The sequence below is a fragment of the Rhinoraja longicauda genome, chromosome 33 (assembly GCF_053455715.1).
Source record: "Rhinoraja longicauda isolate Sanriku21f chromosome 33, sRhiLon1.1, whole genome shotgun sequence".
Classification (NCBI taxonomy): domain Eukaryota; kingdom Metazoa; phylum Chordata; class Chondrichthyes; order Rajiformes; family Arhynchobatidae; genus Rhinoraja; species Rhinoraja longicauda.
Window position 1 is genome coordinate 21482633 of NC_135985.1, and position 23095 is coordinate 21505727.

The 23095-nt window shown below is 39.9% G+C and overlaps 1 protein-coding gene across 1 annotated transcript in view; it reads left to right on the forward strand.

Moving 5' to 3' along the window:
- Positions 1–22339, forward strand: part of ctc1 (CTS telomere maintenance complex component 1) — an 80570-nt gene extending 58231 nt beyond the window's left edge. Inside the window, exons 22-24 of the mRNA XM_078427342.1 lie at positions 1459–1624; positions 4486–4615; positions 21896–22339. Coding sequence (XP_078283468.1) covers positions 1459–1624; positions 4486–4615; positions 21896–22038 — 439 coding nt within the window. The 3' untranslated portion in view covers positions 22039–22339. The remainder of the gene's footprint in view (positions 1–1458; positions 1625–4485; positions 4616–21895) is intronic.
- Positions 22340–23095: the final 756 nt, after the last annotated feature.

The following is a 23095-nucleotide window of genomic DNA, read 5'->3' on the forward strand; positions in this document are numbered from 1 at the left end:
GCAACACTACAGAACGTCTTTATTTTGTAACACAAATTGGTTTTATACAGGCAGTGTATTGAAGCAAAGATTTTTTTTGTATGGGTTTTGCTGATAGGGCCAGCATCTGTGACCCATCCTTTCATGCAGGTTGCTGGAAAATAATAGGCAAACCGATGAAGAGGTCCATTGGAATTGAAGATTGGTGTTAGTTTTTATTGATTTACCTTGAAGTTTTGACCAGCAACATTAATTTATGGAACAATTATTACATCATTCATCAAATTTAATTCTATGGTTTCTACTGCCTCCTTACTTTTTCTGAATGACTGAAGAGCTCATCAGTCGTGTGGACATTCGTAGGTGCTTTCACCCCAGACAGTGCCCTTTGTAAATTTATAATTGCCGTATCCCCTTCAGAAGTCTCCCTCATTCTCTTTCTGTTACCAATCTCCAGCACTTCTTTCCTCTTAAGACATTATGGAATAAGATGGATAGGAAAGGTTAGGAGGGATCTGGGCCAAATTCTGGCAAATGGGACAAGCTTGGATGAACAATCTTGGTCGGCATGGACAAGTTGTGCCTAAGGATCTGTTCCCATGCCCTATGACTCTTCAAGTCCTTGCAGTCCATCTGTCCATCTTGATTGCATTGAAAGCTGACTCCATTCTTGACACTGTTCCATTAGTATGTCATCAATGATATTTTTTGAGACTGGCACATGCATTGTCATTTTTTGACCCTGCAAGGGACTTTGAATAGTCACAATTTTCACTATTGGCTATTAAGTGGTTAAGCATAGATTTCCCATAATTTAATTTATTGAATGTAACTTATTATACCTGCAATAACGCCTAAATAGGTTCCAATGCTTCAAGGCTTCGTTCTTGTTCTGTGGTAGTGTTTATAAATGCGCAGTATTTAAGGTGAAATTGAGTGATTTTATTTGGAGCCTGTCAGGAAGTGCTCGAGTCCTCATTCTTGCCCCTGCCTTGAATCTTGTTGAAGCCAACTTGTAAGTGTACAGCCCTTGATACCACAGTAAAACTGATCTATAAACTCTGCCAATAGCTTTTTCTTTAATTCCTTTTACCTTTGGACCATTCATTCCTTCCTCCTATTTTCAGAAACCAAATCACGAAGTATCTTGATTATCCCAACATTTAAGAAGCAGTTAGACAGGTACATGGATAGGACAGGTTTGGAGGGATATGGACAAAATGCTGGCTGGTGGGACCAGTGTGGCTGGGATATGTTGGCCAGTGTGGGCAAGTTGGGCCGAAGGGCCTGTTTCCAAACTATGACTCTATGACTTGCTTTACTTGCCAGTCGCTAACAACCATGGCAATTGAGGGAGAACATGTCCAATTTATACCACATGTAGGCATAGTGCACAGATTTGCACCAGATTGTAAGATACGTTTGAGCTGATGATTGGGTTAATATATTGGGTTAATATTAAGAACTGTTTTGTTACAGGATTATTGTGGAGGATGGCACGGCAGAGGCTTGGGTGCACTGTAAAGATAAACAGGTGGCAGACTTGTTGCAACTCAGCTCCACAGAGTGGGAAGGACTGCAGCAACATGTCGTTCAGCAGGGAAATGTGCTTTTCCAGTACCAGGGTCGCAGTGGACACGAATTGGTGAGTTGCTTGTCATTTTATCGATGGTACTTTATTGTCGTGTATACCCAAGTAGAGAGAAATTATTTTCTTGCATGCAATCCAGTGACAATCCTATATATTAGGTGCCGTGTATGATAGCAGACCCCACTGAGTTAGTACACAAGATTCGCTATTGTTCAGGCACCATCCTGTACTTGGATCGTGGGTGGGGCGGGCTGCGTGTGTCCGTACACGCGCACATACTTGAAGCCTGTTGGAAATGATTGATAATTGCCCTTCAATCAAGCTTAATGGCAGCAGTATGATTGGCATCTGTATAATTTGCTTGTAGGTATCCTGCAGATTGTTGGTGAAATTATCTGCTTTTCATTTGGGGAAAATTGCTCTTTGTGTCTGTTCTTTTTCAAAAATTCAAAAACTTTCTGGAAAAAATTGACATTTAATGGTGCAGTTGTTGAAATAAATTCTCTCATGTTAAGTTATGATGTAAAATCACCATAATGTGGCTGCTGTTTTGCACACAGTAATGTCCTTCAAAAAGTAACAATGTTGTTAATTAAATCTGGAATGCAATATCTATATTGCATGCCAAACTTGTAATCTTAACTCATAAAACTCTTAAAAATGCAGATGCTGGAATGTAAAATACAAACAGAGAATGCTGGAAATGCTCAGCAGGTCAGTCCACATCCGTGGAATGATAAACAAAATCAACTTTTCGGATCGAAAATCCTTTGTCAGAACAAAACCCATGACCGTGCCCATCCATGACCTTCCCCTTCCTAATTAAGAAGACAAATGAGTTGTCCCTGCTTTCAAAGCTCATTTATTTGGGGGAGTTGGGATAATGGTTTCAATCTTTTGTTTCAGCAATAGTTTTGTGTTTGAACACATTTAATCATTTTTATTAGTGGAATTTACTGCGAAGTAGAAAACTTCTATTGTAATATTAACAAAAGTTGCATTGTTAATGGATGGACTATTTTACAATAACTTGTAACTATTTTGGTTAATACTTGGAACATCAACTCTCTGGAGTTTGAAAATGTAATGAATGAATGAATGAATTTCTTTATTTGTCATTCAAAACAAGTTTGAACAAAATTTAGTTACCATGCAACATCAAAAAAGCAACAAAAGCACACAACTACATAATTCAACACACACATCCATCACAGTGACTTTCCTCCAGGCACCTCGATGGAAGGTAAAATAGAAAGTTTTATCTCCCTCTTGATTCTTAACCTGTGGTCGGGCAGTCAAAATTGCAATGTCAAGGCGATTGAGGCACCCGACTCTAAAGCCCTCGCCGGGCGATGGAAGATCCTGCGGCCGATTTTAAGCCGCGCCTGTGTGGCTTGGAATTTAAGGGAAGCAAATTAGTAAATTTAAAACGTAAGCGATTAATATAATTTGTTAAAAGGCAAACAATTTGAACGCACAATGGATTAAAATATGGTGGGATGCATTAACTTCCCATTGACTCATTTTGATGCCATTGGATATTTATTTTGGAAATCAGTCATTTGATACTTCCATTCAATCTTAACACAGCCTGCTCTACAAATTGTTCTCCCATTGACCTTAAATCACTATTTTCTACTTTGTAAATTCAGGAAAGATAATGAAAATTAGGATATCCTCTTCCTTGAATGTTTAAGGCTAATCCGGGTATAGGTTTTGGTATGATCATCCCAACAACTTCAGAACTTGCACTCTGGGTCATGTCAATTAATGATTTCTCGGAACATAATATATCAGTTTACATGTACATTCTCGGCAAAAGCTCAGTCCTGATCTGGTTTTCTGTCATTATCTATTTTTAATGCACTTGTTTTGACCATCTTTCTCTTTCCTTTGGCCTTACTTCCATTTCATTCATAATTAATATTGATCTTTTTTTTTAAACCTCTACTTATTTTTATCATGGTGAAGAAACATGTTTTCCTTCAATTTGTAATCACTTCTTGTACCCAGGTTTTTTAATGGGACTATGGATATTTTTCCTTTATATCTAGGTAAGGTCTCGTGTAGGACTAACTGGTTGTTGCTGCTTTCTTGTGTTAGTACCTTCCTCTTGCACTATTTCGAATCAGTACTTGTATTCATTTAAAAAAATCAAAAATGAAAAATTCACAAAGTAAATTTCAGCTTTTGTGTAAAATGTTGCCTTTTGGTGATCTTAGCAAATTATGCCGATTAAAATCAAAGGCACCTCGGAATGCCTTGATTACATAAAAGGTCAGATACAAATGAAAGTTTTTGTTTTTCTCAAAGTCCTAAATCCTAATATTAGCTTGTTTATTTCTGGTTTTGGTGCTCCTTGAACTGTGCACTAGGACGTTTGTGTTATGAAAACGATCCCATTTCCAGCCTCTTTGCCATTGCCTATTTCTTCATTACACAACTTCTTTTGCTCATTCTTATCAGACTTCATGTTGCGCTACCTTTCCTGTCTAGACCCTTTCTTTGCGATCTTGTTCCATTATCTCATCACCTATCCAATCTATCTTTCCTCAGATATATTAAATGGCTTTGCTTAGTCTTTAATTTACAACCTTCAAACTTGTAAACAGGGGAGGCGCTACCAAATCACACATTACCTTTCTTCCTCCATTGCTCTCCAGCTGTGTGTTCCATAGGGCAAGAGGTTTGATTTTTTTCAAACAACATTTATTGTATAGAATTAAATGGTATCGTGTTCCCTCTTTGAACCTAATGGACGTGGCCATGATTAATGGCTAATTATCAGGTCCTTGTTTTACAAACAAGATGCTTGGCATCCTGCTCGAGGAATGAATAGAATATTAAAACAATTGTGAGATTGCTGCAAATTGCATCCTGCAAGTTTAATTAATCTTTGTTTCCCTAATTTTCAGCATGAAGAGAATACTGGAGATCTCCTTATGCAGTACCTTGGAACAGTCTGTGCCAGCACCATGGTCTGCAGGCCCATTCAGCTTGCCTTTAAAGTTGACTCGAGAGGCAAACCCAAGTTGGGACACACTGGTAAGTTGCCTTGTGGTCATTCTTCTACATTAGTGTTTGAAGCAAAATCATGAGAGAGTAAGGGTGGATGCACAGTATATATTGGTTTGATTGACTACCAACAATATAACGCACTTGATGTAGTTTGTATATTTTACCTGACTATTGCATTTAGTTGTACCTCTGTCATGTTTGTCTGAGCTCTTTGTTAATGTTAAATGTTAGTGTTGATTTATTTCCAAGCAATTTAGTCTAATTGGACTTCTATATTTTTACAGTCTGTCTCATTCATTTTGGCAGAGTTGAATTTGTAATTTGTGATTGTGGCAGAAAACAGTAATATTGGACAAATTTAGGATCCTCTTTATTTAACTTGATACCCTGGAATCTTGCCATGGGGTTAGAAATATTCACAATTGAACATGGCTGCCTAAAAATTCAATAGTAGAAGACACTAATCCCTTACTTTAAAACCAAGGCCATTGATAAACGTGGATAAATCTTTTGTTTGTTTGTTTTTATGTCTTTGCTCTGTAAAGCGTCTTTGAGTTTCTTGAAAAGCGCTATATAAATTAAATGTAGTATTATTATTATTATTATTATGTGTGATGGAGAATATACATAAAATACCTTCTAAACTGCTTGGTATATGACTCCATTCCTAAAGAGGTTCGGTTGTCTTTTGAATTACCGAAAGCTCTTTATTTAAAGTTGCCTGTTTTTAGTTCTTTCATAACCTGACCACATTTGTACTTAAACGTCAGACAGAGGACAAGGGTTTGCTGTGATTTGCCCTGGTGTCAGATAACCATGTGTAGCTTAAAACCCATCATCCTAGGATTGGCAATATTTGACTACTTAAGATCTTGATTCAACTGTTCAGTATGTCACAAAATGCTGGAGTAACTCAGCAGGTCAGGCAGCATCTCAGGAGGGAAGGAATGGGTGACGTTTCGGGTCGAGACCCTTCTTTAGACTGATCTAAGTGTGTTATATTTTCCTGATACCTTTGTTTACTGGGGATCATGAAAGGAAATTGCAAAACCTATTTTATGTACAGCTGTTAAATTTGGGTGATGATCACTCCACCGACCCGACTTGAGGACTGACACCATTGTCCTGCGTGCAGATGCTGATCTATTAAACTCTTAAGTGTAATTGCCCCAGAGTGGCACTCCTTATTTCGGATGTTGAGTGCTTTATTGGTAGATGTGCATTAGGGAGCTAGGGAACATGTTGTTTCTTAAGTACTTGGCCAAATCAGTTGCAAAACAGCTATAACCATAAAAGGTATTTGGCCAGGGTGTACCCAACAGTTTAATAGCCTGTCAACAGTGAGATCATGCATTAACATTGGCCAAAACACACAATGCTGGAACAACTCAGCCGGTCAGGCAGTATCTCTGGAGGACATAGATAGGCAACGATTCAGATCGGGACCCTTTATCCGTGCCCTCCAGAGATGCTGCCTGACCTGCCGATTTACTCCAGCACTTTACATTTTCCTCAAGATTCCTGCATCTGCACTTCCTTGTGAAACCATTAAGATTGGCCACCATGTGAGATACAAAGTGCAGTAAACCTGAGACACAATGTGCAGTAAAAGCCCATGAAACAATAGCAGCAACATTTGCTGCTGAAAAGCAAGTAATAACGCAAAAAGTAGCAAGATGAAAAGTTGACTAACATACCGTATTATAAATGCCAATATAATCAGATAATGTTATGGAATCAATTAAAGTTATTATAACCAGTAAACTGACATTTCTCTGCCCTTCCTCATTTGGCAAAGTTATCTTTATTCTAGTGTCTGTTAATTTTTGCACATTTTTTTCACACACAGGTCTATTTAAAGACACTTCCATATGTTGCTAAAAGCCTCCCTGCATAAAATGCAATGGCTTATTTTTGCTGGGAGAGAAAATGAATTTAAGTTCTTGTTCCATAATGAGCAGTCATTTGTGTAGTTTAGAGATACAACGCGTTAAACAGCCCCACCGAGTCCGCACCGACCAGCGATCCCTGTACACTAAAACTATCCTACACACACACACACACACACACACACACACACACACACACACACACACACACACACACACACACACACACACACACACACACACACACACACACACACACACACACACACACACACACACACACACACACACACACACACACACACACACACACACACACACACACACACACACACACACACACGGGACAATTTACCAATTTTTTTTTAACCAATCCAATTAACCTACAAACCTGTACGTCTTTGGAGTGTGAGAGGAAACTGGAGCACCCGGAGAAAACCCACACAGGTCATCGGAGAACGAACAAACTCCGTACATACAGCACCCGTAGCCAGGATGGAACCCGAGTCTCTGGCGTTGTGAGGCAGCAGCTCGGCCGTTGGGCCACCGTGCCACCCTTAGAGGAAATGTTTTCCTGTTTCCTTCAAAGGAAATTATTCCAGTGAATTCTTTATTTTGATTTAGCAATACCAGTGAGTTGCAGATTCAATTATCGGCACATCTGTTGTGTGACTCAAATACATGGCAGGGCATTGCAATGTACTTGCAATAATCTGCTTGATCTCAGTAGGAACACAAAATTTATAATAGGGAAAAGTGCTGCATCTTGTGTGATTTCTGCTTCTCAAAATATAGGCCTCAGCCAGTAGTCTTGGCATGATTTTCCAGTTGCTGAGAATGCACAGGTCTGAATTGCACTTAGCCACACTGTTTGGTCCTCCAGAATTTCTAGTCATGATGTTGAAGGTGGGAGGCTTGGCAAAGGCAATGCTTTGTGTACCAAGATTATCTGTTTGAATTCTTCTAATGCCCAAGTGTCGGCAATGTTGCCCACCATTCAATAGCCGAATCTGAATCTTGGACCAAGCTGGTATTTATAATACTGGTGAAATGCTTTGTACTGTCTTAGTGGTTTACCCTTGGGTATAGAAGTTTTTTAAATCTTGGAAATTCAAATGACTTTGCCTTGATTAAAGTAAAACGGGGCAAGAAAAGTAAAACAGAGTTAGAATCCTGTGTTTTGAGAGTTGTGGAGATCTCAAAATGCAACGTGATTCAATTTATTTTGAAGTTCAGTTGCTCTTGCAGTAAACACAACACTTGCATCATTGGTTCTCTGTCCAGCAGGATGGCAGTGATTAGATGCTGGTTTCATTACTGCATGTAGCAAGACTTGAATGAAATTTAAATATAGCTGTTTAATAGCTGGAAACATTGGCAGCACACAAGCAATGACCATCTCCAATAAGAGGGACTATAACCTACACAGCTAGATATTCAACGCGGTTACCTTTGATTCCCCCATGACCACTATTCAGAAACCAGCAGTCAACAAGATGATGAATGTTTACCATTAAGAGTACCTCACCCATCAGCCTGAACATCCACCTCCTCTGCTGCTGGTTGCCTGATGCAGCCATATATGAATCCACAAAATACAATGGAGTGACTTGCAAAGTCTTTCCCAAACCAACTCAACACTTGGGGCAAAGTTCGATGTAAATGGGGGCATCAAACCCAACCCCTCCTCTTCTCTCCACCGTTCCCCACCACCACAATATTCAGACTTGGAAATATGTCTCTTGTTTTCTTGATGCTGGGTCTAAATAGACAATAGGTGCAGGAGGAGGCCATTTGGCCCTTTGAGCCAGCACCGCCATTCAATGTGATCATGGCTGATCATTCTCAATCAGTACCCCGTTCCTGCCTTCTCCCCATAACCCCTGACTCCGCTATCCTTAAGAGCTCTATCTAGCTCTCTCTTGAATGCATTCAGAGAATTGGCCTCCACTGCCTTCTGAGGCAGAGAATTCCACAGATTCACAACTCTCTGACTGAAAAAGTTTTTCCTCATCTCAGTTCTAAATGGCCTACCCCTTATTCTTAAACTGTGGCCCCGTGTTCTGGACTCCCCCAACATTGGGAACATGTTTCCGGCCTCTAACGTGTCCAACCCCTTAATCATACGTTGCGATAAGATCTCCTCTCATCCTTCTAAATTCCAGTGTACACAAGCCTAGTTGCTCCAGTCTTTTAACATATGATAGTCCCGCCATTCCGGGAATTAACCTAGTAAACCTACGCTGCACTTCCTCAATAGGAAGAATATCCTTCCTCATATTTGGAGACCAAAACTGCACACAGTACTCCAGGTGCGGTCTCACTAGGGCCCTGTACAACTGCAAAAGGACCTCTTTGCTCCTATACTCAACTCCTCTTGTTATGAAGGTGAACATTCCATTGGCTTTCTTCACTGCCTGCTGTACCTGCATGCTTCCTTTCCGTGACTGATGCACTAGGACACCCAGATCTCGTTGTACGTCCCCGTTCCTAACTTGACACCATTCAGATAATACTCTGCCTTCCTATTCTTACCACCAAAGTGGATAACCTCATACTTATCCACATTAAACTGCATCTGCCATGCATCTGCCCACTCACACAACCTGTCCAAGTCACCCTGCAACCTCATAGCATCTTCCTCACAGTTCACACTACCACCCAGCTTTGTATCATCTGCAAATTTGCTAATGGTACTTTTTAGAGAGATCTAGAGAGCTCCCTGTGCAAAAAATGCTTCTCCACAGCACAGCAGCAGTTCAACAAGGTTGCTCACTAACAAGATGGTCAGGAATTGGCAATAAAAGCTGACTTTGTCACAGATGCTACATTGTAGAATATATATTTTGAAGGTAATTTATTTTCTTGGTGCTAGTTTTGGGATGGGAAATATCCAGGATACTTAGTTCAGAGATCTAAAGAAAGTTGCATTAACAATCTCGGTTGGAAGACTTTCCCCCTCTGATAACGCAGAATTATATCAGTACTGCATTAAACTATTGCCTCCTAAATACTCAAAGTCTTAATCTAAGTCTCAAATAATATATTGTGTTGCTTATGATTAGTGCACCATCCTTCCTGGTTATCCTTGATGTGTCAGCAGCCTTTAATTTGCTTACCCTTGGTTGGATCTCAGAGAAGGAGTACATTTATTCCTGGTTTTATTCTCGTGCATTCAGTCATAGCCACAGAATTTCCCGTGATGGATTGTTCCACCACAGCATTACCTCTGGAGTACATCATGTATCTAAATTTGCTGTTTGCCTTAATATGCTACCCCTCAGTAACATGACAACAAGTATGTTCCACATCTATTTTTATACCTAACGCTCCCTCACCATATTTCACTTCACACTTCCACTGGCTTTGACATCACACTGCCTTTGTTACTTTGCTTGGGATGTCAAAATTCCATCCAGTTAAACAGTGCTTAACATGAAGCCATTGTCTTGGGTCTCAATTACAAGTGCGGTTCTTTTAGCACTGAATCTATCCCCCATCCCAGGCAGAGAACTTAATTGTTTGCAATCTGACCCAACTACTTCCGCTGCCAGAAACACTGTCAACCACCATAATACTACCACTTCAGTCCACAGATGAACCCCTCATCCTTCCCATTGCCTGCAGGTGCAACTATTTAAATCCTCTTCTAGTTAGCCTCCTGTCCTCAAACATCTGCAATTGAACTCCTCCAAAGCTCTGCAGTTCAAATATCACATACGAGGTTCTGTTCATTTGTTATCCTTGACATTTGCTGATTGTCAATGTCTCCATTTTCCCTCGAGTTTAAATTCCTCCCTGACTTAACTCCTCTTATCTTAATCACTTTTAATCCCACAGTCTGAGACCTCTGTGTTCGACTAACCTTTCTCTTGAGAAATCCTCACTGTTCTTGCCCCTGGATTAGTGACTGAATTTGGCTATCAAGACTCTCGCCTCTGGAAATCTCTTGGGTTCTGTAGCTCTGTTCTATAAGACATTACAACACCTTATTGTCATCTATCCCAAAGTCAAAATGTAGAAACAGAACTGCACATGATGGCTAATACACAGAACGACACAAAGTGCTGGAGTAACTGAGCAGATTGGGCAGCATCTCTGGAAGGCATAGATGGGTGACGTTTCAGTTCGAGATCCATCTTCAAACCTGAAGATGAGTCTCGACACAAAAGGGTCTGAAGAAGGATCTCGACCTGAAATGTCACCCATCCATCTTCTCCAGAGATGCCACCTGCTGAGTTACTCCAACACAAAGTTTTATCTGAATGGCGTCATCATTGGCACGTGATTATATTTTGTGCCTAGCAACGTTTTGTTATGGTAAAGGCATCACGTCAGTGCAAATTGTTCTTGTAATTTGTCCTGGATATAAGAATGGTTCCAGAATTTACAATCTTCTGCTTCTGAGACAAATGTACCATCATTGGGCCAAAATTGGCATCTTAAAATGAGCCATCTTTTGCTGATGGGCAGAATAAACCCAGGGTCCATTCCCATTTAAAGTGTGAATATCGAGCAAGTTGTATTTAAAATTATATTCCGTAGCCCTTTTGTGCTATTGGAGGACTAACCCCAGACATTACACAATTGAACTCGTAGCCCCTGATGTTAACATGCATTGGCATATGTGAATCCTGGTATTCTGTAGTATAAGAAAATAACTGCAGATGCTGGTACAAATTGATTTATTCACAAAATGCTGGAGTAACTCAGCAGGTCAGGCAGCATCTCGGGAGGGTCTCGACCCGAAAAGTCACCCATTCCTTCTCTCCATAGATGCTGGTATTCTGTAGATTCTTTTTGTCGAGTTCTACATTTGAGAAAAAAACTGCAGATGCTGATTTAAAATGCTGGAGTAACTCAGCGGGACAGGCATCATCTCTGGAGGGTCTCGACCCGAAAAGTCACCCATTCCTTCTCTCCATAGATGCTGCCAGCCCCGCTGAGTTACCCCAGCTATTTGTCTACATTTGAGGAGGCAGTTGAAGACAATCCTCTAATGATGTTGCCAGGTGTATTTCCTCAAAGGGAAGATCAAGAGATTGTGATCCTGCAGCTGATCTTGCAAAATATCTTGGCAAATGGCATTGGCAGAAGGCTAAGTACAGGTTACTTATCAACCTTTTGGGGGCATAAATGACACAGGAGTAACTCAGCGGGTCAGGCAGCATCTTTGGAGAACATCGGTCGGGACCATTCTTCAGACAGGTTGTGGTGGGGGGAGGGGGGACGAAAGCTGGAAGAGGGGGGGGGGGGGCAAGAAGTCTTCAAACTTGAAGGGTCTCAACACAAGGGTCTGTAGAAGAGTCTTGATCCGAAACATCACCTCTTCTCCAGAGATGCTGTCTGACTCGTTGAGTTACTCAAGCACTTTGTGTCTTTTTTTGTAAACCGGCATCTGCAGTTCCTTGTTGCCACACCATCTGGAGAATTTGACATGGGAGGCAGCCATTTCGTGCAGTGCTTATTTGGTGCAGTTGGCTTTACTCCAAGATCTAACCTGTTATGATTTTTATGTTCATTCTTGTAGCTCTTTAATGGAAGAATCATATTTTACATTAAAATGCATATTTAACTGATTTCAAAGCAAACACATTTATAACCTTGGATCCAGATGCTTCATGTGCATTTTATCTTTGAAATGTAATGCTGCTTAAATGCAAATGTACCAATCATTGTTTGGTTATTGGAAGTAGCAATCAAAGACCTGAGATTTTATTCTGATGGTGTGGATTGACTTGGTATTGTTAATTAAGATATCTGTAGGGGTTCTTATCACCTTGTAATAGTATCACTGGATCTTACACGTTCACCCAAAACAGTTGCTCTAGGTCCAAAAGATAATACTGAACGACTGCAGAGGTATCTCTGAGCTCTGATTTTGGTAAGAGATTTTGGTAAGAGTTGATTTTATAGGAAAACGTGAGATTTTTTGTTACCTAATTCTCCACGTCAGAGGATTGTGGATTTGGAATATTTTAAGGCCAAGAATTTTTCCCTCTAAGAATTGAGGGATACGAGAAATGAATAGGATACAAGATCAACTGTGATCTTGTGTAGAAAGAAACTGCAGATACAAAAAGTTGCAGTAACTCAGCGGGTCAGGCAGCATCTCTGGAGAAAAGTAACAGGTGACGTTTCGGGTCGAGACCCTTCAGACTGAGTGTCGGGATAGGGAAATCATAGATATGAAAGTGTACATAGAACAAATGAATGAAAGATATGCAAATGAACAAATCAAAGCCAGCACGATGATCAGGGAAAGGTGGAGCCCACTATGGTCCATTGTTGGCTGTGGGGAAGATGATGACGAGTGATACAAACAATGAAACTCAACAGGACGACAGTGTTCTTTTTGACTGATCTTATTGACTTGAGGGGCTCTGGCAGCTTTTTCTTGTTATGATCTGTTTATTCATTTTCTACCTCCTGTTCGCTGCTTTCATTTTGTTTGTTCATCACGCAGGTCTTAGATCTTTGTCCATTCTGCCCTATTGCCGGTTCAACTCATTCTTTTCCCCTCCACACGTGGCAAAATTTCTAGTTGCTTCGTAGAGATGATGGTGACGGAAACATGGCTTTTTAATGTATGTTAATGCAGTCTTGGTGTTTTTAATATTTAAAATTAAATTTTCGCTTTAAAACCTTGTCATAAAGAAATCATTGCTCAGCTCGGAACAGAGTAGTTGGTGAGCCATTAAATGTGTGAAATTTGACTCCCATGATTTCTCGTTAGTGTTTTAGCAATGGTATATTATCTGTTCCATTTGATGTGGCATTGTTCAAAGAGTCCTTTGTAGTTATGTGCTGTAGGTACAAATGGGTTGTTAAATTTTGTTTTGCTGTGAACCCATTATGTTCTAATTATAGTCTATGACTATAGAACCACAAATATGTACATCGACTGGTTTGACCTGGCCCTCATCAGGGACATTTTTTGTTCTTTGATATATTTTTCTCTTCAGGTTTTGCCTATAAAGGAACAATGGTCTTTGTCTCAATTCCTTGTTTCAAAGCACATTGTGTTATAACAGTGATCCATCTAAAATTGATTTGACCAGATATCCTTTGCCTTTATCAAAATTGTGTCTTATTTGCCTTTGACTCACTGTATAAGTTGTTTTATTCTATCAAAGTCATAATTATAAAATGGTTAAACAATTAATTTTTTTTCTGCTCCATGGGGTTCATCCCATTATTTCCAATTTGCCTTCTTAACTATAATTTCCTATCATATTGTAACTCTCCAGCTTTAACCCAAAACATAGCACAAAAACCAGCCCAACTGTGTTTTCTTTTTAACCCTTTATTGGTGCTGTACCTGCTCAGTTCTTTATTTCCTAAAATATATTCACCAGGTCCTTACCAGGTCACCAGGTACTGTCCTTTTCAGTGGAAAGCTTTTTTTTTTAAAGTACTCCCTCTCCCTCAAGCAAGTGCTCTCTTGATCCACGAGAAGAAAGTATATGGTAACGAAAAAAAGATTTAAATGTTATGGGGGGGGGGAAAAAGTGTTATCTGTAGAAGTTAATGGAGTCAATACCATTTGGCTCATTCACCTAGTCATAAGTTCATAAGTGATAGGAGCAGAATTAGGCTATTCAGCCCATCAAGGCCATTCTGCCATTCCATCATTTCTTTCCCTCTCAACCCCATTCTCCTGCTTTCTCCCCATAACCCCTGACACATGTATTAATTTCCCCGGTGTGGGACGAATAAAGGAATATATTATTATAATTCAGAATCTATCAATCTCTGCCTTAAAAATATCGATTGTTGGCCTCCACAGCCTTCTGTGGCAATGAATTCCACCCTTTGACTAAAGATAGTCAGTCCTTAATTAGATATTCTGCTTCAATTTGTTGATGTACACATTCAGGACTATAACATATAACATATAACATATAACAACTACAGCATGGAAACAGGCCTGTCCGGCCCTACCAGTCCACGCCGACCATTCTCCCTGACCTAGTCTCATCTACCTGCACTCAGACCATAACCCTCCAATCCCCTCCTATCCATATACCTATCCAATTTACTCTTAAATAATAAAATCGAGCCAGCCTCCACCACTTCCACCGGAAGCCCATTCCATACAGCCACAACCCTCTGAGTAAAGAAGTTCCCCCTCATGTTACCCCTAAACCTTTGTCCCTCAATTCTGAAGCTATGTCCCCTTGTTGGAATCTTCCCCACTCTCAAAGGGAAAAGCCTACCCACGTCAACTCTGTCCGTCCCTCTCAAAATTTTAAAAACCTCTATCAAGTCCCCCCTCAACCTTCTACGCTCCAAAGAATAAAGACCCAACCTGTTCAACCTCTCTCTGTAGCCTAAGTGCTGAAACCCAGGCAACATTCTAGTAAATCTCCTCTGTACCCTCTCCATTTTGTCGACATCCTTCCTATAATTTGGCGACCAGAACTGCACACCATACTCCAGATTCGGCCTCACCAATGCCCTGTACAATTTCAACATTACATCCCAACTTCTATACTCGATGCTCTGATTTATAAAGGCAAGCATACCAAACGCCTTCTTCACCACCCTATCCACATGAGATTCCACCTTCAGGGAACAATGCACAGTTATTCCCAGATCCCTCTGTTCCACTGCATTCCTCAATTCCCTACCATTTACCCTGTACGTCCTATTTTGATTTGTCCTACCAAAATGCAGCACCTCACACTTATCAGCATTAAACTCCATCTGCCATCTTTCAGCCCACCCTTCCAAAAGGCCCAAGTCTCTCTGTAGACTTTGAAAATCTACCTCACTATCAACTACTCCACCTATCTTAGTATCATCTGCATATTTACTAATCCAATTTGCCACACCATCATCCAGATCATTAATGTAAATGACAAACAACAGTGGACCCAACACAGATCCTTGGGGCACTCCACTAGACACTGGCCTCCAACCTGACATACAATTGTCAACCGTTACCCTCTGGTATCTCCCATTCAGCCATTGTTGAATCCATCTTGCAACCTCACTATTAATACCCAACGATTTAACCTTCTTAATCAACCTTCCATGTGGAACCTTGTCAAATGCCTTACTGAAGTCCATATAGACAACATCCACAGCCTTGCCCTTATCAATTTCCCTGGTAACCTCTTCAAAAAATTCAAGAAGATTAGTCAAACATGACCTTCCAGGCACAAATCCATGTTGACTGGTGCTAATCAGGCCTTGATTATCCAAATAATTATATATATTGTCCCTAAGTATCTTTTCCATTAATTTTCCCACCACAGACGTCAAACTAATAGGTCTATAATTGCTAGGTTTACTTTTAGAACCTTTTTTAAACAAAGGCACAACATGCCAAAGACGTACAGGTATGTAGGTTAATTGGCTGGGTAAATGTAAAAATTGTCCCTAGTGGGTGTAGGATAGTGTTAATGTGCGGGGATCACTGGGCGGCACGGACTTGGAGGGCCGAAAAGGCCTGTTTCCGGCTGTATATATATGATATGATATGATATGCGCAATGCGCCAATCTTCCGGCACCATCCCTGTTTCTAATGACGTTTGAAATATTTCCGTCATAGCCCCTGCTATTTCTGCACTAACTTCCCTCAATGTCCTAGGGAATATCCTATCAGGACCTGGAGACTTATCCACTTTTATATTCTTCAAAAGTGTCCGTACCTCCTCTTCTTTAATCCTCCTAATTTCCATCACTACTCTACTTGTTTCGCTTACCTCACATAATTCAATATCCTTCTCCTCGGTAAATACCGAAGAAAAGAAATTGTTTAATATCTCCCCCATTTCTTCCGGCTCAGCACATAGCTGTCCACTCTGACTCTCTAATGGACCAATTTTATCCCTCACTATCCTTTTGCTATTGACATATCTGTAGAACCCCTTGGGGTTTACTTTTACATTACTTGCCAAAGCAGCCTCATATCTTTTTTTCGCTTTTCTAATTTCCTTTTTAAGATTCCTTTTACATTCTTTATATTCCTCAAGAACCTCATTTACTCCCTGCCGCTTATATTTATTGTATATCTCCCTCTTTTTCCGAACCAAGTGTCCAATTTCCCTGGAAAACCACGGCTCTTTCAAATTATTATTCTTTCCTTTCCACCGAACAGGGACATAAAGACTCTGTACTCTCAAAATTTCACCTTTAAATATCCTCCATTTCTCTATTATATCCTTTTCATAAAACAACAATTTCCATTTCACTCCTTTTAAATCCTTTCTCATCTCCTCAAAATTAGCCTTTCTCCAATCCAAAATCTCAACCCTTGGTCCAGATTTGACCTTCTCCATAATGATATTGAAACTAATGGCATTATGATCACTAGACCCAAAGTGCTCCTCAACACATACCTCCGTCACCTGACCCATCTCATTTCCTAACAGGAGGTCCAACACTGCCCCTTCTCTGGTAGGCACCTCTACGTATTGCTGCAAAAAACTATCCTGCACACATTTTACAAACTCCAAACCATCCAGTCCTTTAACAGAATGTGATTCCCAGTCTATATACGGAAAATTGAAATCACCCACAATCACCACTCTGTGCTTACTACTAATATCTGCTATCTCCTTACATATTTGCTCTTCCAATTCTCGTTCCCTATTTGGCGGTCTATAATACACCCCTATAAGTGTTGCTAAACCTTTCTCATTTCTGAGTTCCACCCAAACAGCCTCCTTAATCGAGCCTTCTAGTCTGTCCTGCCAAAGCACTGCTGTGATATCCTCCCTGACAAGCAATGCAACACCCCCACCTCTTGCCCCTCCGATTCTATCACATCTGAAACAATGAAATCCTGGAATATTTAATTGCCAATCGCAACCCTCCTGCAACCATGTTTCACTGATCGCCACAACATCATACTTCCAGATGTCAATCCAGGCTCTAAGCTCATCCACCTTTCTTACAATGCTCCTAGCATTAAAATATACACATTTAAGGGACCCATCATTTCTTATTCTCAGTTTATTTCTTTTCCCTTCTTTCTCTCCTACATATTGGGTCTGACTATAAAGAGGTGGTGGAAACTAACCCAAGCAGGGACCATGCATAGCAAGGAAAATGGTTTGGTTCTGGCACTATTATGAAAGAAATGCGTTGGTTCCAAAGGGATTTCAGAAGCTATTTACCTGTCCGCTGCCAGAGGCCCTGGTTGTTTGGAACAAAAGTGGCCGAGGGAACATTTAATTAAGTACGTAAAATGTGAGAGGCTTGAACAGAAAGGACTAATTTCTTTAGACAGAAATGTTAATAATTAGTGACATAGATTGAAGGTAGTTAGTCCTAGGATTAAAGTTGAGGAAAAAATGTTTCCACCCAGAGTTGTTCTGGATCTTTTCTGTGTTAATGTGGAGCTCGGAAAATACTTGGGGGAAACTGCTGTGGCCTCATCCCACCGTTATAGAGGTGCAATGTGGGATTAACCTTTAGCTTTTTTTTTTTTAAATGGTCACCGTGAACACATGGGGTTTTCTGTGATTTTTGCATGCATAGAACACTGAACGAAGGGTTAAGTTTGTAGAATTATAAAGGATATGGAATAAACTCTTTGCAACTTATATATCCATCTTTTGATCAAAGTTAGCAACTCATGCTCCAGATGCAGTATGTAGTTCTATACATGTTTACATGCTGATTGTTGAGGAATGGCGACTGAAGCTGTGTAGACTTGGTGTGCGAGTGGTAATTGTTGAGGCAGCAACAATGCCACGCTGACTGTAGTGTTGACAATAATTGGTTAACCTAGTTATGCATTGCAAAAGCGAGAGTGAAGATGGCAATTCAGTATTTCTTCACTCTGCTTTGCAATCTCCCAGTCACCTGTGCTAACTTGTAAGTTAAAAGGGTTGATTTAGTTAACATTGATAAAAAGGGACATGGCACTTTGACCACAGTAGATTTTTTCACTTGTGCCGACCAATGTGTGCCTTGCTCCAGGCATCCACACTTGCATGATTTACGGCACGGAGCTTGTTTAAAGATTATTGAGGTATGTTCAATTGTTCCCCATTTATTCCCTTAATTGGGGTAAAGGTCAGCAGTGGCCATAAAAAGAGTGAATAATAATTACAGCACTAGGATTGATGAAATTGTGGAGGACCATATGTATATCACAGTATCAATTTATTGAAAGTTGTTTAATAACAGTGAAAGACGAAAGGAAGCAAAGAGTGGGACTGAATAGGTCTTTGAGTGGGAATCTACCAAGTGATCAGTGCCAGGTATTCACTGAACATTATTGATCTTGGATGAATAGATTAATCCGAATTAGCAGGCTAAATGCAGTTGGGTAGGAGGGTGATTGTAGAGAAGTCCAGGTTGATTCGGACAGGTTCCGGGCATGAGCAGATACACAACAGGTGCAGTTTAATGTAGATAAATTTGAGCTCATCTACTTTGGTAATAACAGGAAGGTATATTTGAATGTCGATTGATTGGAAAAGGGAGAGGTGCAACAAGACCCGGATGTCCTTCTACACCAGTCACTGAAAGTCATTATGCAGGTAATTAAGAAGACCTAAATTGCAAGAAGATTAGAATATAGAACCAGGGATATCTTGTTGCAATTGTACAGGACCTTGGTGAGATGTACCTTGAGAATTATGTGCAGTTTAGGTCTTCTTACCTGCTGGCTGGACTGATATGAATAGAGTGGCTCAATTGGGCTTGTCTTCACTTGAGTTTGAATTCTGAGAGGGGCTGTGGTGGACACCTACATAATTTTAACAGCACTGGCCAGATCAGTTGCTGGAAGGACACTCTTTATGGGCAAGGAGACCAAGGTCAGGGCTTGCAATGTAAGGATTTGACCCATTTAACGCGATGAAGAGAAGCTTGTCGAAAAATATGATTAAGCTTGTGGAATTCTCTACCACTGAAGATAGTTAAATCCAAATCATTAAATATAATTAAGAAGGCTTTCTTTAGGCTAGAGGAACCAAGCTATAAGTGAAATAGATCTGGATCATGTTGATTGGTGGATCAGGCTTCAAGTTTAAATGGAAGATAAACACCAAATGCTGGAGTAACTCAGTGGGACAGGCAGCAACTCTGGAGAGAAGGAATGGGTGACGTTTTGGATCGAGACCCTTCAAGTTTAAATGACCTGCCACTGTTTCCATTTGTGCTTGTATGAACAAAATCTATTTTTGATTAAGGTTTGTAATAGCAGTGAATGCATGAGGTGACTGGACTATCGTTAAACTCGGTTCATGTTTAGTTTATTGTCACATGTACCGAGGGTATAGTGAAACGCTTTTTGTTGCGTGCTATCCAGTCAGCGGAAAGATAATACATAATTTCAATTGAGACGTCCACAGTGTACAGTTACATGATAAGGGAATAATGTTCAGAACAAGGTAAAGTCCCATTTAAAGATTGTCCAAGGGTCTCCAATGAGGTAGATGGTATCACTGGATCGCTTTCTAGTTGGTGATAGGATGGTTCAGTTGTCTGATAATAGCTGGGAAGCAAATGTCCTTGAATCTGGAGGTGTGCGTTGTCACAATTCTGTAGGTCTTGGTGGAAGAGGGAAGAAGAGGGGGTGGCCGGGGCTGAGACTCGTCCTTGATTAAGCTGGTGGCCTTGCCGAGGTGGCGTAGATGGAGTCAATGGAAGGGAGGTTGTTTTTTTGTGATGGTCTGGGCTGCGTCCACAATTCTCTGCAATTTCATGCAGTCTTGGATTTAGCTACTTGCAAACAATGCTCTGATGCATCCCAATAAAATGGTTTCTACAGCACTTCTGCAGAAGTGGAGAGTTCTACAGACGCGCCATAGTAAGCATTTAAATGTACCATCGTTGTATGTTGCATCCTATACATGATGCCAGATATAGATTTAATGTGTTCAACTATTCATTGTCTTAAATATTCAATACTGGGACAGTTAAAAGTGGACATTAAATGCTGTCCTTTCCAGTCATGTTCAGTAGGATGATTAGTGTATTGAAGCAACAGTGTAAACTCTATAGAACAATATTGTCCATAGAATTCCAAATCCAAGTCGCAATGTGTTTTGGTGAGGGGAAGACCAAACTGCCAAGAATGTATACTGAAGATTGATTGAGCTTGCTATGTTTTTGTTTCCATTTCTATTTACCCCTGGTTTTAAAGAAGCTTTGACAGAATTCTGAGAAGCAGCTAGCCTCTGGAATGAAAATAAAATAAAGGGAATATTTTCCCTTGTCGCTTGCTGCATCCTGTTTCGCCCCTCCAAAACAAAACTTGAGTATTGTGCTAGGAAATTTGCCAAATGCAACTAAAATTCACTTTGTATCCAGTAATACAGTGAAATTGTATCAATATCTGGATGTTATTCTGGTTGGCACATTGGATTAAACGTGGCAGATCATGTTGCAACTACAATAAATCTTTCAATCAAGATACTTGGCAATGTAGAGCCAATCAATCACTTTTCACTGTCTAACAAGCATACAAATTACCATTATTTGATTAAATCAAGAGATCTAGTTTTTTTCATTCTGCGCGGATGAGTTTCAGAGCAGGTAAATCTGAAGAATTGGGAGCTTTTTTCAAATGTCACCATTTTTGCGTGTGTTCTTATTTCTGATTTGGCACAGAGTAATTGGTTTACGATAAGCTGGAGTTCATGTCTGATATGATCTAGTTTGCATCCCATTGATCTGGTCAGAAACGTCAATGTTCATACCGCTGGTGTGTAAACTGCCCAAGCAAAATATGAGATGCTGTTCCTCCAATTTGCTCTGGGCCTCACTCTGACAATGGAGGAGGCCCAGGACAGAAAGGTCAGATTGGGAATGGGAGGGGGAGGTCAGGTGCTGAGCCACCGGGAGATCAGGTTGGTTAAGGCGGACTGAGCGGAGGTGTTGAGCGAAACGATCGCCGAGCCTGCGCTTGGTCTCGCCGATGTAGAGAAGATGTGCTGTTTATCCCCCCATATATATTCATATTTGGTTAACAAATGCATAGATGTTTGTGGTTGCCATAATGTGTTAAGATATTAAGGTATGTGATCAATGGATTTTGTGTTTAGAAATATGACGATCTTCAACTGTAAAGTGTTTACTGTGTTCAGTTCATTCTTGGCTGATCTGGAATGAATTTAAGTATTATTAAAGTTTGGATATTAAGATGTATGAAATAGTTTGAATGTTGAAGTCAAGCTGACTCTGCCATAAAAGGTAAAATGTTTGATTATTTGATGATGGTGGGAAAAAAAAATTTATATAACTCTTTGGATCTGTTAATTACAAACAAAAATCAAAGTTGAGCTCAATCAGACTATAAAATAACTTGGCCTGCACCACCCAGAAATATGGGACTTGCTCTTCATGTGGAATGTGGTGTCATCTATGTGTTGTCATAATGGTTTTGAAAGTGTTTTCATTGTATTGCCTATGTCATGTGAACATCAAGATTTTCTCTTTCTTGTAAAGACACCTTTCAAATGAGGATATTGAGAAGTGGAGATCACCAGTATTGCACCAAGATGGCGCCTGGCTTGTCTTTGACTTGTTTGGACATAAAGGAAGTGGACTATCGAATGCTTTGCCACTTGGGAAATAATAGACTGATCTGATAGTTATTGGAATTCATTGACTTGTGCAGCTGCAGCTCAAGAAAAAAGTTCTCGCATGAATCAAGAAATGGCTGTCAATGTTTACAATGTGTTGCTTGCTACTGGAATAATTGATACATTGTAACCCGTTGAGGGAAAAGAATATTATAATGAATTATAATATAATGAATTATGATATTGACTGGTTTTACCCAGTATGTTGTTACAAAGCAATACTTAATTACCATTTGTCATTAACAAAATCCTCATGAAATGCAACATGGAATAATTTAAATTGTAATATTTATTTTGACAATGTACAGTGCATTACTTTGAAAATAAATCCATTTTATTTCCACCTACATTAGTTGTGTATTGTGTCAGTTTGTAGAGTAAATTGAATCACCAGTTAATGAAATAGTAAACACCTCCATCTTGAAAATACGCATTTCTCATGGTAATGCTCCAAGTATAACAAAGATTTTATTAAATTGTTTTAATATTTAGGAATTTGTGCTGTCTGTACTATTTCAAAGAGAGCAACTCCATTCTGGTGTAGTAAGATTAAAGAGAATTGAGTGCTATTGTCTTTGAATAAGTAGAGGTTGCAAGGTTAACATTCAGCTACCTGCAATTCCAGTTATAAACAAGAACCTAAAGGGCTAACCTTACTCAAACTGAGGAAAACATTTTTTTTGTTTCAAATTAAAATTGAATTAATTTTGGAATTCACTACCAAGAAGCTGTGGAGGCATGGTTGCTGATTATATTCAAGAGAGCTCAATAGATTTTTCAATGATGGAGGAATGATGTCATATAGGGTTGAGAGAGGAAAATGAGCTGTGGTACAAGACCAGCCATGGTATTATCCAATGTCAGATCAGGCATAAGCGGGTGAATAACGTGGGTAATGCTTTGAGAATGGTTTATTGTTCATGGTACTTGCGTTGTGAAACAAATTTGGAGTTGAAGTAGGTTAAAGTTGCTTATTTCTTGGAAGGGAATGCAATGAGTACCATTGGAAGGAAAAGGTAGAAGCCAGTAAAGCTACTGGATGTTAATACCCGAAAATAAATAC